This window comes from Atractosteus spatula, chromosome 6, assembly GCF_055471065.1.
Source record: "Atractosteus spatula isolate fAtrSpa1 chromosome 6, fAtrSpa1.hap1, whole genome shotgun sequence".
NCBI lineage: Eukaryota > Metazoa > Chordata > Actinopteri > Semionotiformes > Lepisosteidae > Atractosteus > Atractosteus spatula.
Window position 1 is genome coordinate 9,831,185 of NC_142711.1, and position 12,503 is coordinate 9,843,687.

Sequence of the window (12,503 nt, forward strand, 5' to 3'; positions counted from 1 at the left end):
TAGCCACAGAGCTACTGCCCCTCTTGTTGAGGTGGTTTGAACCCTGAATATGCACTGTGCTTTCTTTTTCTGCTCTTACCAAGAAATCTTTAGTTCAACAACAGTGTTAATCCTTAAGTCTACTCATACTCTGCTTTTTACTTTTGTAGCAATAGTTTCTGTATACAAGATACAGTATACTGAGTTTTAAAAGTTGTATATTCTGCAATATAATTACCTGTCTTGTAATATACCTTGTTTTGTTTCCTGAAATATTTTGATAAAATATAATACAATTTTGGATTTGTATAACAATCTATTCCAGTGCTTGGCAAGTTAGTTTGCATGTATAAAACATACACTATAAGAATACACATTGAATCAGAAACAGTTGCTACTCATTTCTGTAGAAAAAAAGGAAAATATTAAAAATAGGCAACAATTGAAGTTAGTATTGTTCCTTTTTAATGCTTTCCTTTTTCACCGTAAGAAAACAATGTGGTTGACAACTCTTCTGTGCTGAAATGCATTTGTCTAGTTTTATAATACTTTTTCCGTAAGTTAAATCGTTTAAAACTTGTAAAAAAAAAACAACACTGAAACATAAAATCTCTTTTCACAATGTGGAACAATGCAAATGTGTACTTAAGAACTAGAGATTTCTAGTCTCTAGAAATTTTAAGTTAATGGTGCAGAAAAAAATAAAGCAAGGTGACACAATATACAGTACTATAATGATATATAATAAAATTAGATAGATTATCTAATTTCTAATAATATAGGTCTTGTATTTTTCCTGTTACATACTCCAATATTAATGTCGTGATTGTTACTCATTCTTATTCTCCAACAACTACCTGAAATAACCTTAACGGAGCAAAAAAGCACACACACAGATTCTTCAAACTTGCATGTTGTTAGATTAATTGCCTCTTTCCACACAGCAAACTGGAATAGAAACAGTGAGGTTAAGGGCCAGTCACCACTCCCACGGACACAGCCAGGATTCAGACCAGTGGGTTTGGGGTCACAAGGCTTATTCTGTATTGTAGGCTAGGCAGCAGATTTTACAACGTGAGCTGAACAGAGCTTCATAATGTCAAGGTTAAAGAAACTCAGAGATGTGCACTGATTGAGATTTCTTACCAGTTAAATGATGGCTTTTCAGATCCTCAAGTGCAGTCTGAATTAAATTGTTTTTAGACACTCTAAAAACTGTTGTCTGCAGGTTTGAAAATACAACAGAGTTTGAATGAAGTTCTGTGTGCTGAGGACATAGCAGAGTTGTAGAAGATATAGAGTCATAGCTGAGTTGTAGTCCAGGGTAATAATCATCATGAGGGAAATATGGAAAAGATTTAAGAATAAATTATTTGGACCAATCTAAAATACATTTTTTAGTACTGCTGGACCAATAACAAACAGAAGACAATAGTTTGTTCTGGGGCATTGTGTAATTCATGAGAATGCAAAATTACACTACAGTGCTGAAACCAAGAGTACTTTCACAGGATAATATGGTTTTGGTCTCTGGTGTTTGCATGTCACAGTTTTATGAGTTGTAAGTCAATAGAGCACTTCTTGAACATCCAGGTGAGATCCAGGCTACAGAAGGATCTGTGGTGCATTACATGGGTTTGTTTTACCTATGGAAAATACTTAGGGATCCTTTAGAATGACAAGCAATATAAATGCTATCAATCAAGTTTTGTATTGCAGGATAATAACACATCACCTAACAGGCAAAATCTCCCATCTGTGTCTAGGTATTCCATTATAGCCTTTTTAATAATCACATAACAATAAAAGCAGAATTTTACACAATACCCAAAGAGCCAAGGTAAGTGGATTTTGTGGGAATGTGGACACTACATACTGTGAAGGGATAATGCCAATACTTTATGTTCAGCCTTTCAGAAAATATACACACGATTTTAGAGAGCCCCTTGTAATGTTCTGTGAAATGACTCGGAAAAAAAAACTGAAATGAACCTGAAATTATTATAATATATCTGTAAATATAAAACAAAAGTAAGTGATAATAATATAAAATCAGATAATAATCTATAGTAATTTCACAGCTGTGAACATATTTACAATATGTATATATAAAACAGATAAAATAACTATCTGGAATATTTTTGTCATTACGATATGGTATTATTTGCCTGAATTATTCTAGTATACAGATGTAGACTTTGTAGAATACTAGAGAGAGGATATTCATGAAATCACAAATGCATATAGCCTTACAATGTACAGTACATCTGAAAAAAAAGAATTCAATTTTTTCAGAAGAAAGCACAGCAGTACAATATGAAGTACAGCAGTGTACCTTAGCCCTACTGTGTATGATAAATTTACATTCTGCCACATAGATTTTGATAGAAGGCTACACTGGCATTTTATACAAAATGTATAACAGACAACAAAGGAACCCAAATCACTTGTCACAGTGGACACCTACAGGAAAACCAGCAAACACTTCTGAACATTGTTGCCATTTCCATAAAGTAAGTAAATGAATGGACTTAATCAGGTAGAGCATAAGCTATCATATACTTTGAATGAACAGGTAGCAGGTAGTAGTTTATAATTAGAATAGGTTTATATGATGTTATCTTGATGGCAGCAGCAGAATGAATTCTGAAGTTTCCAGAAACTGTTTGTTTGTTTGTTTATGTAGAACAAACTGCTTCCTAGGTTGTAAAATCTGCTGCCTAGCCTGCAATACAGAATAAGCCTAAATGCTTCCATACTTTTTGAGTGACATTTTGTCATGCTGCACGAAAATAACCCAAAACAAACAGCCAAGGAGTGCATCAGTAGGAACTGAAAAATCTTAGATTAGTCAAGTAAAACATCATATTTAAATCCAATTGAGCATGAATTTTACATGCTGAAGAAGACCGAAGTCAGAACATCCCAAAAACAAACAAGAACTTAAAGAGGAATTCAGAAAAGACTTGGAAAACCATCTTACACAACATTTTGGGTGAGATCAATGGATCAGAGGCATCATGAAGCAAATACAAGAAAATCCTGACTTTTACACTAGGACATTTACTTTAAGGGAATGTGTCCCATTATGAATGTTCACTTGGAGTCACTGGACTGAGCAATGGGTTGAACAGTATGTATTTTCATATAATATAATATGATCAAATGTATACATGGAATTAACCAAAAAGTAATGTATATTATACTATCTGTCCTATTTATCACATGAACACTAATACAAATTGCTTGACTGTAAAGCAAAAATAACAGTTTTGACTTGGCAGTCTCTGTACTTTTGGAAAGTCCTGTATTTGCATCACCATCTGACAGATGATGTTCTCGCCAAAGGAAGACAGAACACACATGTAAGATACTGTTTTAATACTTATGTGCTGAAACAGGTTAATACTTGTTTTAAAGGTTGAACTTACACGTAAGCAGAATGACAGGTATTACTTTAAAAGGTGTGTAGTCTTTGATTGCAAAAAGTTATCAATTACATAATCTGATTATTGCATTTAAAGCTGAGAACAGAAGGCATATCTTTACACAAAAGGGGTGTACTGTAGGAGTATGAAAAAAGCTGCCCAGCCATCTGAATCTAATGCTCTGCTTTCCTGGGTGAAATTCTTGTATCAGTTACAGTAGATACTAAAAGAATGAGCTAGATGGGCCAAATGACTTTCTCTCAGTTGTAACCATTGTTGTGTTCTTATAGATGACTATTATTTTCTTTCCACTCCAAGAATAGGTAGGGAAATTCCATTTGAGCCACACACAATGGCTCATTAGGCCAGAGCTTGTACTAGTTTCTAGGCATTAAATGATCAGAGTGTTGGTTCCTATTTTATACTGCGGACTGGAATGCAGCAATCAGGCTAACATACTGTACTTTGCCGAAGGTACAACAGCAGCGTCTGCAGCAGGGACTTCAGCTCACACGCCACCAGCTAAGAGTCCAGAGTCTGACCCATTATGCTGCACTACCCACCCCCCAACTCCGTGGGTGTTGGTATTACAGTACAAATGACTTTACTGACAACCTGAATTGCTGCTTGTTAAGGGATCTCACAGTAGACAATGAAGTGTAGAAAATGACATTTATAGAACGCCCCTAAAATTCTCTGTGGAGATCACTCAGCAGGCCATCAAGGCCATCTTCAAGAGAGTCTTTCTGAATGGAATGCAGGTATCCCTCAGCTTACAAATAACTGATTTACAAATTGTTACTACAACAAAGTGTTAAATGTATAAATTCTCTGGAGAAAGAGAAAGGGGTCCTTGGACTGTAACCCTAGATTCCACATTTACAGTTACTCTACATGATGATAAAATCATTTTTTGTTATCCTGACTCTGCTGCAGACTCCCTATTCTATTACTTGTTTGAATGCTTATACGGTTCTACTTATTTACCTTCTAGTAGTGATATGGGAAGTGGTTAGTGTTGCTATTGCATTTTGCACTCTTGCATTCTGGGTTCAACTCCCAACTGGAGTGCCTTCTGGGTGGAGTTTGTATGTTCTTCTCACGTTCCTGTGAGTCTTTACCAGTTGCTTTAGTTTCCTACTACCTTCCAACTACCTTCCTAGGAGATTTAAACTAGTCTTGTCTAGTTTGTATCTACAGGTAGGTGTCCCTAAATAATGTGCATGTGTAACAGGAACAGGAATAGGCTTTCTATTAATGGCTGGATAGATGAATTGTGATATGGCAACAACGTTTCCTTTGCTGAACAGTCCTGAAACATTTCACATATTATAGCAGGGCCTCACAATTTTACCAAATCAATAAAAGTATCTTTTTGTAAAATTCTGTCATCGTGGATTTCTTATAGTCTCGAATACTCCATGATAACGAGTTGGATAGTTCTTTAAATTATGTATTAGCTCAGTCTCTGGAGATAGAAATGGACAAATGAAGAAACTAAAAAACACAGTAAAAATATGATGAAACCATTGGATCAAAATTGCTAAACATACGATTTACATGACGATATTCTCGAAATGTATTTAAGACTTACATTAGCCTTAATCTAGTTATTCATTCAGAAAACTAATATTAACTAATATTAGTTATATAACTAGTTAATATATAACTAATATTAACTAATACCTCATATTAATTCAGTCATTCCGTTTAATACAAACACTTTTTAACTGTATTTCCACTGACTCCATTATTGTTTGCTGTAGTTTTCTAAATCTTCGTTAAAAAAAGGGATTCATTTTAAAGTCTCATTTTACTTTTTATGCTACTGTATGTCCTGTTTTTTTTGACAAAAATAGTTTTCAGTTAGAAATACCTTAAACTGGATATACTGTATGGTCTGAGTTATATCCAGCTACAGTCCTACCATAAAAGATGTTACGAACTTCACATATGAAACTAACATACTGAAATGTGTTGTCAGATAAAATGTTTCTGCAACTTAAGTTATCACCAATGTTAATATGTTGTTGGCTTCTGTACAGCCGTAATTTCTATAAGCGCCTAACACATATATATTAATACATTATATATACCTGTGTATATACAGTATATTAATTGCTCTTTATCAAAACGCGTGTAAGCAAATAGGTATCCTAATCAGAAAAAGTGAAGTACTGTACATACATTTATCATACATGTATCTCGGTATGAAAGGAAAATTACGTAATAAATTTACATACTATTGCTGATGTCTTGTACGAGAACCCGTCTTTTATATGCATACAAACATACGTACTGTAATATGTGTGTTATTATAAATTTTCTACAGTTTTAATACAAAACTACTATGTGTATGAAACTGTCGATTAAGTAAGTTTTTAGCCATAACTGGTTTCCTGTGAAAGGCCTCACCTTCTCCCTCTCTAAAGTGTTTCTTTTTTGAACCTACTGTATGTTACAAAAAAGTTTTTCATTATGTTATTTAGAAAAAGAGAAAAATTGAAACTATTTTTAACACACCAAGTTTAATTTAGAACCTACTGTGTCTCGTTAATACTGTACTTCGTTACGGTAAACAACAGAATCGGATAAGATCTCGTTGATGCAAGTTGTGGTTTCACTTTGGTTGATTGGCTTGTATCATTAATCAAAACCCCTCAATTTTGGCAACAGACAAACTCATGAAAGGAGTAATAGTATGCTTAGTTAAGTGAAAACCGAAAGAGCTTTGAAACAGTGAGAATGCAAACTCAAGGAAAGGTTTCCTAAGCAGAAGTGAACAGGACTACTCCCCCTCCTCTTTGAAGGCGCTGCCCTGGCGTCCGCTGTCCGCGGTGCTGAAATGCGCTTTCCAGGTGGCTTAGACAGTGTTAAATCACACAACTGTTATGTCCCAAACTGAAATACCTAATGCTGTCTAACACATGGTATCGTAGCGATGTTGATACCGTAAACATAACGCAAGTTAGTCAGAAAGATGTAACTTCCAATGCATCACCAGCCTTCGTAAATGAAATTGCTATACTATCTCATAACCTCCTGAACCTGCATGTAGGAAACGGATGTGTTGGTTGACAGATTCATTCATTCATGTATTTGACAAGTTGTGCCGTGGTTTTTAGTATAATTTCTTATGCAATTTCCCTGGAAATACGTAATTGCATTAGAGGTTATGAGAACATTTAGGAGAACACATAAAGAAGTAATGATTATACACAGTACAGTATATAGCAATGACTGACCATATCGTATCTTGTACTATTTCTGCTTTTTACTCCTTTACTTTACTTTTTACTGCTGTTTTTTTCACTAGACATGTTCACATCAACGTCTTTGATGTTTTTACGTTTACAATATTCCGTTATACTGTACCTAATGATATTATTAACGGTCGCCTGGGGTGAATGGCGTACAGCTAAGCGCAATAAATCAGAATAAATATTTTTATAGTTAAAGACCATGTACTGTATAAAAAGGCGTCCCCCAACTAACGACTTAAAAAGTGCGCTGCACATAAGACAACCGGAGACCATAGTTGTAAAGTTTTTACCAGTACTTTTTTAAACGTTCGACTACAAGTCTATCTTCTGCTGGGTTGTAAACATTAGGTTTTAAATCATCTTCTCTAAGATTTGAAAATTAGATACGTACAGTATTAACACATTGTGAAATGTAATTGTTTTTGAAACATCATGTCTTGAGTATGTTTCTTATAACAAAGGCAGGTCTGCACTTCAATATGCTGTATGATTACATCATACTGAAGAATATGATAATGTAAGTAAGATTCTTGATAGCGAACAAAACAAGGAAAATAAAATTTAAGGTAATACAGTTGCAATTAAGAAGCCAAGTTAGCTTTCGTATTACTCAGAAGCGTTATTATTCTTTTCTAAGTATTTAACGTGAATTATTTTTAACTTTCGTGGTCTGTTGATTTAGGTTATTTATTTCCCTGTAAAAACCACACAAACTCGCAGAAATTCAAAGGAAATAATTCGAGAAGGAAACAAACTGTAGGAAGTTTGTGTATGTGCTGGATCGAGGTCTTGGAGAAAATTAGTCTTACTTATGACACCAATATACAGTACGACCTGTTCCTATCTGAAGCTTAAAGATCACCCAGTGGACTTTAGGTTATGAAGAAAATTAAAAAGCATTGTACCAGACAGGTAAGTTACAAATAAAGAGATCAAGAGATAAAGAGTTCATTTCCCACACTATTCTGTAGAACTCGCAGAAAAATACTAGTTTAGACAGTGTCTGTCACCAGTGTGCGGTGCTGAGAAAGTTTTTACTGGTCTTTGATTATACGATAGTAGAAACTACGTCTTCGTGTTTTAAACCATTTCGCATAAAAACATTTTATTTAAAACCAAAAGTTGGTTCAAAGGAAACCAAAGATCGTTTTTGTCATTTAATTTTAGTAGTCATCTGTGTTTTCAGCTTATGTTTGGCTGTGATCAAGTTGGACGTGCAATCTTGTGATTACATTTTAGACTGCTAGCGTATTATCCATTTATGAATGGTGCTACATTACCATAGCATCGAATACATAAAGGTGTCCGGAATATAACACTAACAGTTAAACAGAGGATTCTATTTAGCACATTATTATATTTTCATAATTCACTATATTATGGAATGTCACTCATGCTGGGACAATCCTAAAATAAATGTGTATGTCCTTCTAGATTGTAAGGTGAGTCATCTACAGTGCAAGTATGAGGTCTGTAAATTAAAAACAGATGAAAACAACATATCTATAATTTCTATATTTCCTATGCTTGACTTCGTTAATTGGTTGTTACCATTAAACTGCAATCAAAATACTTAACGTAACATTTTCAGAAAATGTAGCATTTTGTTCTCGACGTACAGTATGTTACGTTGGGAACAACAACGCTTAAATGTTATTAATGCGCAAGTAAAATTTAAATTGAGTATATTTTACAATATAAAAGTTATCTGAAGACACCGCTGGTTTGTTCTAATTTCTAATGTTTATATTTCTAAGGCATCTGTATAATTATAGCTAAGGTTAAAACGGTGACACTGCACATCACCTTTCCTGATATCTGAGACATCAACATCAATAAACTATAATTCCACCATCAAAACACAGACCCTGGATATAAATAGATACTGTGATAATGGAAGCATAAGGTACAGATAAAATTCACAATCACGAGCCTGTTTTTTTCTGAACCTATTTAAATATTTTTACTTAATAATTAGCACATTACGCCACCCGCTGTGAAGTGAAAGGGACTGCTGTTCTAACCGTTGTCTTATAGGAGGCCAGCTCGATTTTCATTATCTACATTTATCTGTTTGAATTAAAAGCGAAAAAGCGACGACTCTTGTTTAAAATTAATGCCACCACCATTTTAGAAAGATGCCCCTTGGCCGTGGCTAATTCCTAATCATCGTGATGGACAGCAGAGACAGAACAATACAAACTAATGGCTGTGTTGCTGATCACTCCGCTCTGTGATTAAAGACACCCAATTATGGCAATGAACAGTGTCGTAATTATGTTCCTTAATCACATCCAGGAGGTTTAATTGCCTTAACGATGTGTTTCATTAAATGAATTTAGGTATTATAGTCGACAGTTTTCATACACAGTTGTTTTCGAATTAACATAATATTAGACATCGTCATGGAAATTGTTTTAATAATCATAATTAGGTGCACCCAGGCTTTGTCATGTAACGCTAAGAGACATTTTTCCTTTGCCTCGGGGCTTCAGTTTCCATCCCGTCTGGCCTGTCTTCGCTGGGCTTTGTGGCACTTCACAATTATGTTTCATGAAAAGTTACAGGTTCTGATTAATCATTCCGATGGCAAGTGGAGCAGAGAATATTCATTCTATTTCTTCCACATTTAGCGTCATCGAGGACATATGGTGAAGTTCCGAAGACAACTACGCTGGATATTTTTAAAAATAAGCCCTGTACTACAACCAACAGCACACCAAGAGCATACAAATTAACACTGACAAGGTGGCTACATACCCCTCCAGTTCAATTAGGTGGTTATTAGGATACAAAAATACAAACTGCTAGTTAAGTTACTTACCAGTTAATTAACGAACCAACATTCCAGCTCTATGGAAAACACCCTTTTAGTTAACAAGACCAACGGCTTAAGACGCTTCCTAACCATAATTCTGGTCCCTGAAAACTACTAGAGTTTTATTGTTTCTATAAGAAATCTAAGAGAGTAAGGAGAAAATTAAGATACGTAAATTTTAAGATTACATTCTCTTCTTCTGCAAAGAAAACTTAAGAAATATACAGTACAGTTTGTCCCTACACTAATACAAACAATAGGAAAACGCGATTGCACCACTTTAAAGCCAGAAAGCAGCACACAGAATAATTAGTTTTGTTCAAAATATTTTAATAAAGCTTTCCAATACAGCAACACATACAAATGGCCCAAATGGCAGTCATAATCTGAATTCTAATGGATATCGATATTACCCCACGTACTGTATCCTTGACCTGGCAACCAGTCTGATCAAAGGTTATCTTTCCAGCCTCACTGAAAGAGTGCGAAAAAGGAAAATTATGAATTATACTTCACACCAGTCTAGGTCGCGATGAAGAAAATATACAGTGTCATGCGGTCATAAAATAAATAAATTATGCAATGGCAGTGAAATAATTTCACCTTTAACAGGGCCTTCAAAATATAGCATGTCCATACACAGAAAAAAATAACCGACAAGGCAAGTAATACAGAACCGTGAAAGATACTAGTATTTTGTACAGGTTTTTGTCTTTAAGCGGTTATGTTCTCTTCAAATTCCAAATTTCAAACCTAGGATATTCACCTTAAGTCCTATTTCCTATTGTCATACAGTAATGACGTCTTGTCAATTAATCACGTACTTTTTAAAGAGCAGCTGTTTCTTACAAGTTCCAGAAATGACCTTGATTTAAAAACAAAATACGTACTTTGAGAATAAACTGGATACAAGCAGCAGCGTTGTTGTTAATGTTAATTAGCAACTGTTCATAAGGGTTATGTGTCTTTTCAAAGTAAAAAAGGAGATGGCTGAATGTTGTCAGGTCGTTAAAACAAGTAATTCCTTCGGGTCCATATCATGGTAAGTGATCAGTTACAAAGTGCACAATGATTTTCAAATAATTTAACGTTTGCAACCAGGCATAAACTTTTTTTGTTTGGTTTTGTTTTCCATTCTCGCCAGCACTTGGAGCATAATTTATATTTACACAATCAAGTATATTCAAAGAAAAAAAAACGTGTATTTTAGAGGCTCTCACTTCGGGTGCCTTTTTGTGAATAATAACAAAAAGTTTCTCAGCTTCGTTCGGCATCCTTTTCCGTATGCACAGGGTTGTTGGACTTTTGATCTCACCCAATGTAACGTTTCCTTTCGTCTCTGCACTTTTTTTTTTGCTGTGATTTACTGTGGTTTACCTCTTGCAGTTCTGCTGATTTTTAAGGCTTGTCAGTGCACTGTTTGCAGAGGCTGGAGGTGACGTTGTTGAAAATGGTACATTTCTCGGGACAGGAGGACGCTGCAACTCCAGCGGGAAAGGGATAACCAGCCGGCTGCTCGTAAGCACCCAAGCCGGGGGGCAGGGCTGTCGTTGCTGGCAGAGAGGCTGCTGAAATAGCCTGGCCTTGGTTGAGGTAAGCCACCAACCTTCTCATTTCTTCCAGGGCTTGCGCCTGCATGAGAATGTAATTTTTGGCTAGTAGCAAAGTCGCAATTTTGGAGAGTTTCCGCACCGAGGGGCTGTGGGCATAGGGGATCACAGCTCTCAGTTCGTCCAGCGCATCGTTCAAATCGTGCATTCTCCTTCTCTCCCGGGCGTTGATGTTCAGCCTCAGTAATTTCTGCTCTTTGTTTTTCTTACCTGAGGAGCCTTCGGATTTGCCCCCAGAAGCCGCTGTCCTCGCGTCCGTCATGAGTACCATCTCGCACCTGCCGTCGCTGTCATCGTCTGGGCTCTGCTCCCCGCCGCTGCTCTCGGCTGCCGAAGTCCTGTTTCCACTTTCCCCGTACTTCACACACAAAGATCCGGTCGGAAGACCAAGCCCGCCTCCTCGACCGCCACCTAGACCCCCAGGCTGGAGTGGGTCTGAGTCACTCTGATCGAAGCAGTTGATCGGTGACTGGCGATCCCGGGAAGGCAGATCGATACTGGCAGCTGATCTGAAAGAGTCCATCTTTTTGTTGGAAACAGCGCTGAGAGTTTTGTGAAAGAGGTCCCCCTCTGCTCCGTTCATGCTCATACTCCTGTCCATAGTCCTTCTGGGATCCTGTGCCCTGCCACAGTTCGCGTTGTTCTATCTGATAATGTTTGTAAGGCTCTGTCTTATAACTTGATCTTGACGCCTGCTCTACTTGTCGACTAAACTGTGGAGGCGGCAGCGCGCAGCGAAGTGCCCTGCTCTGGCGTTTATCTTGCTTCGATTCACCTTCACGAGATTTCGAAAGCGATCAGCAGCATCAGCAGCAGCAGCAGCAGACGGGGGAGTCTTTTACATCATTATCTCAAAGCAGGTTATTATTATGAAGAAGATTCGCCTATTGGGACGGAGCTTTCTACCCAATCAGGTTAACGTTTTAATTAATAGGATTAAAACGGTAACAAACAATCCCGGGCGCTATCTGCCCCCTCCGTCTGGATGGTCTCTACTCCCTGTTCTGATCAGAGGGAACTGCTTACAGCTTTATAAAAGGCGCCGGGTCTATTATTCGCACTGCCATCTGTATACACAACTTAATACATATGTTTGCAAGGCGTTGTGTCCTATTAGTAACCCAACAACTGCCTTTAGCTTGACATGTGTGGCGACTTTCACCCCTCAGTGAGCACACTAAATGCCCTCTTTGGAAATAAGGATTTTCATAACGCCTCTAATACTGGAGATAGCGGTTATGACCAAAAGAAGAGTGAATTATTGACGCCTGGGATGTGCGAGTTGATTACAACATTTTAACTCTTATTAACAGGTGTAAAAAGATCAACTTTTTTTTTGTTGTTCAGTTTCTCCTAGAGCCGTTTACAAGACAGATACAATTTTTACTTCCGAACTGCAAGAATA

General features: G+C 36.6%; 1 protein-coding gene across 1 annotated transcript; it reads right to left on the minus strand.

Moving 5' to 3' along the window:
- Window positions 1-9,801: 9,801 nt before the first annotated feature.
- Window positions 9,802-12,098, minus strand: bhlhe22 (basic helix-loop-helix family, member e22). Its single transcript, XM_088919235.1, has one exon. The coding sequence runs from the start codon at window positions 11,697-11,699 to the stop codon at window positions 10,887-10,889; it is 813 nt and encodes a 270-aa protein (XP_088775361.1). The 5' UTR covers window positions 11,700-12,098; the 3' UTR covers window positions 9,802-10,886.
- Between the last annotated feature and the right edge of the window lie 405 nt (window positions 12,099-12,503).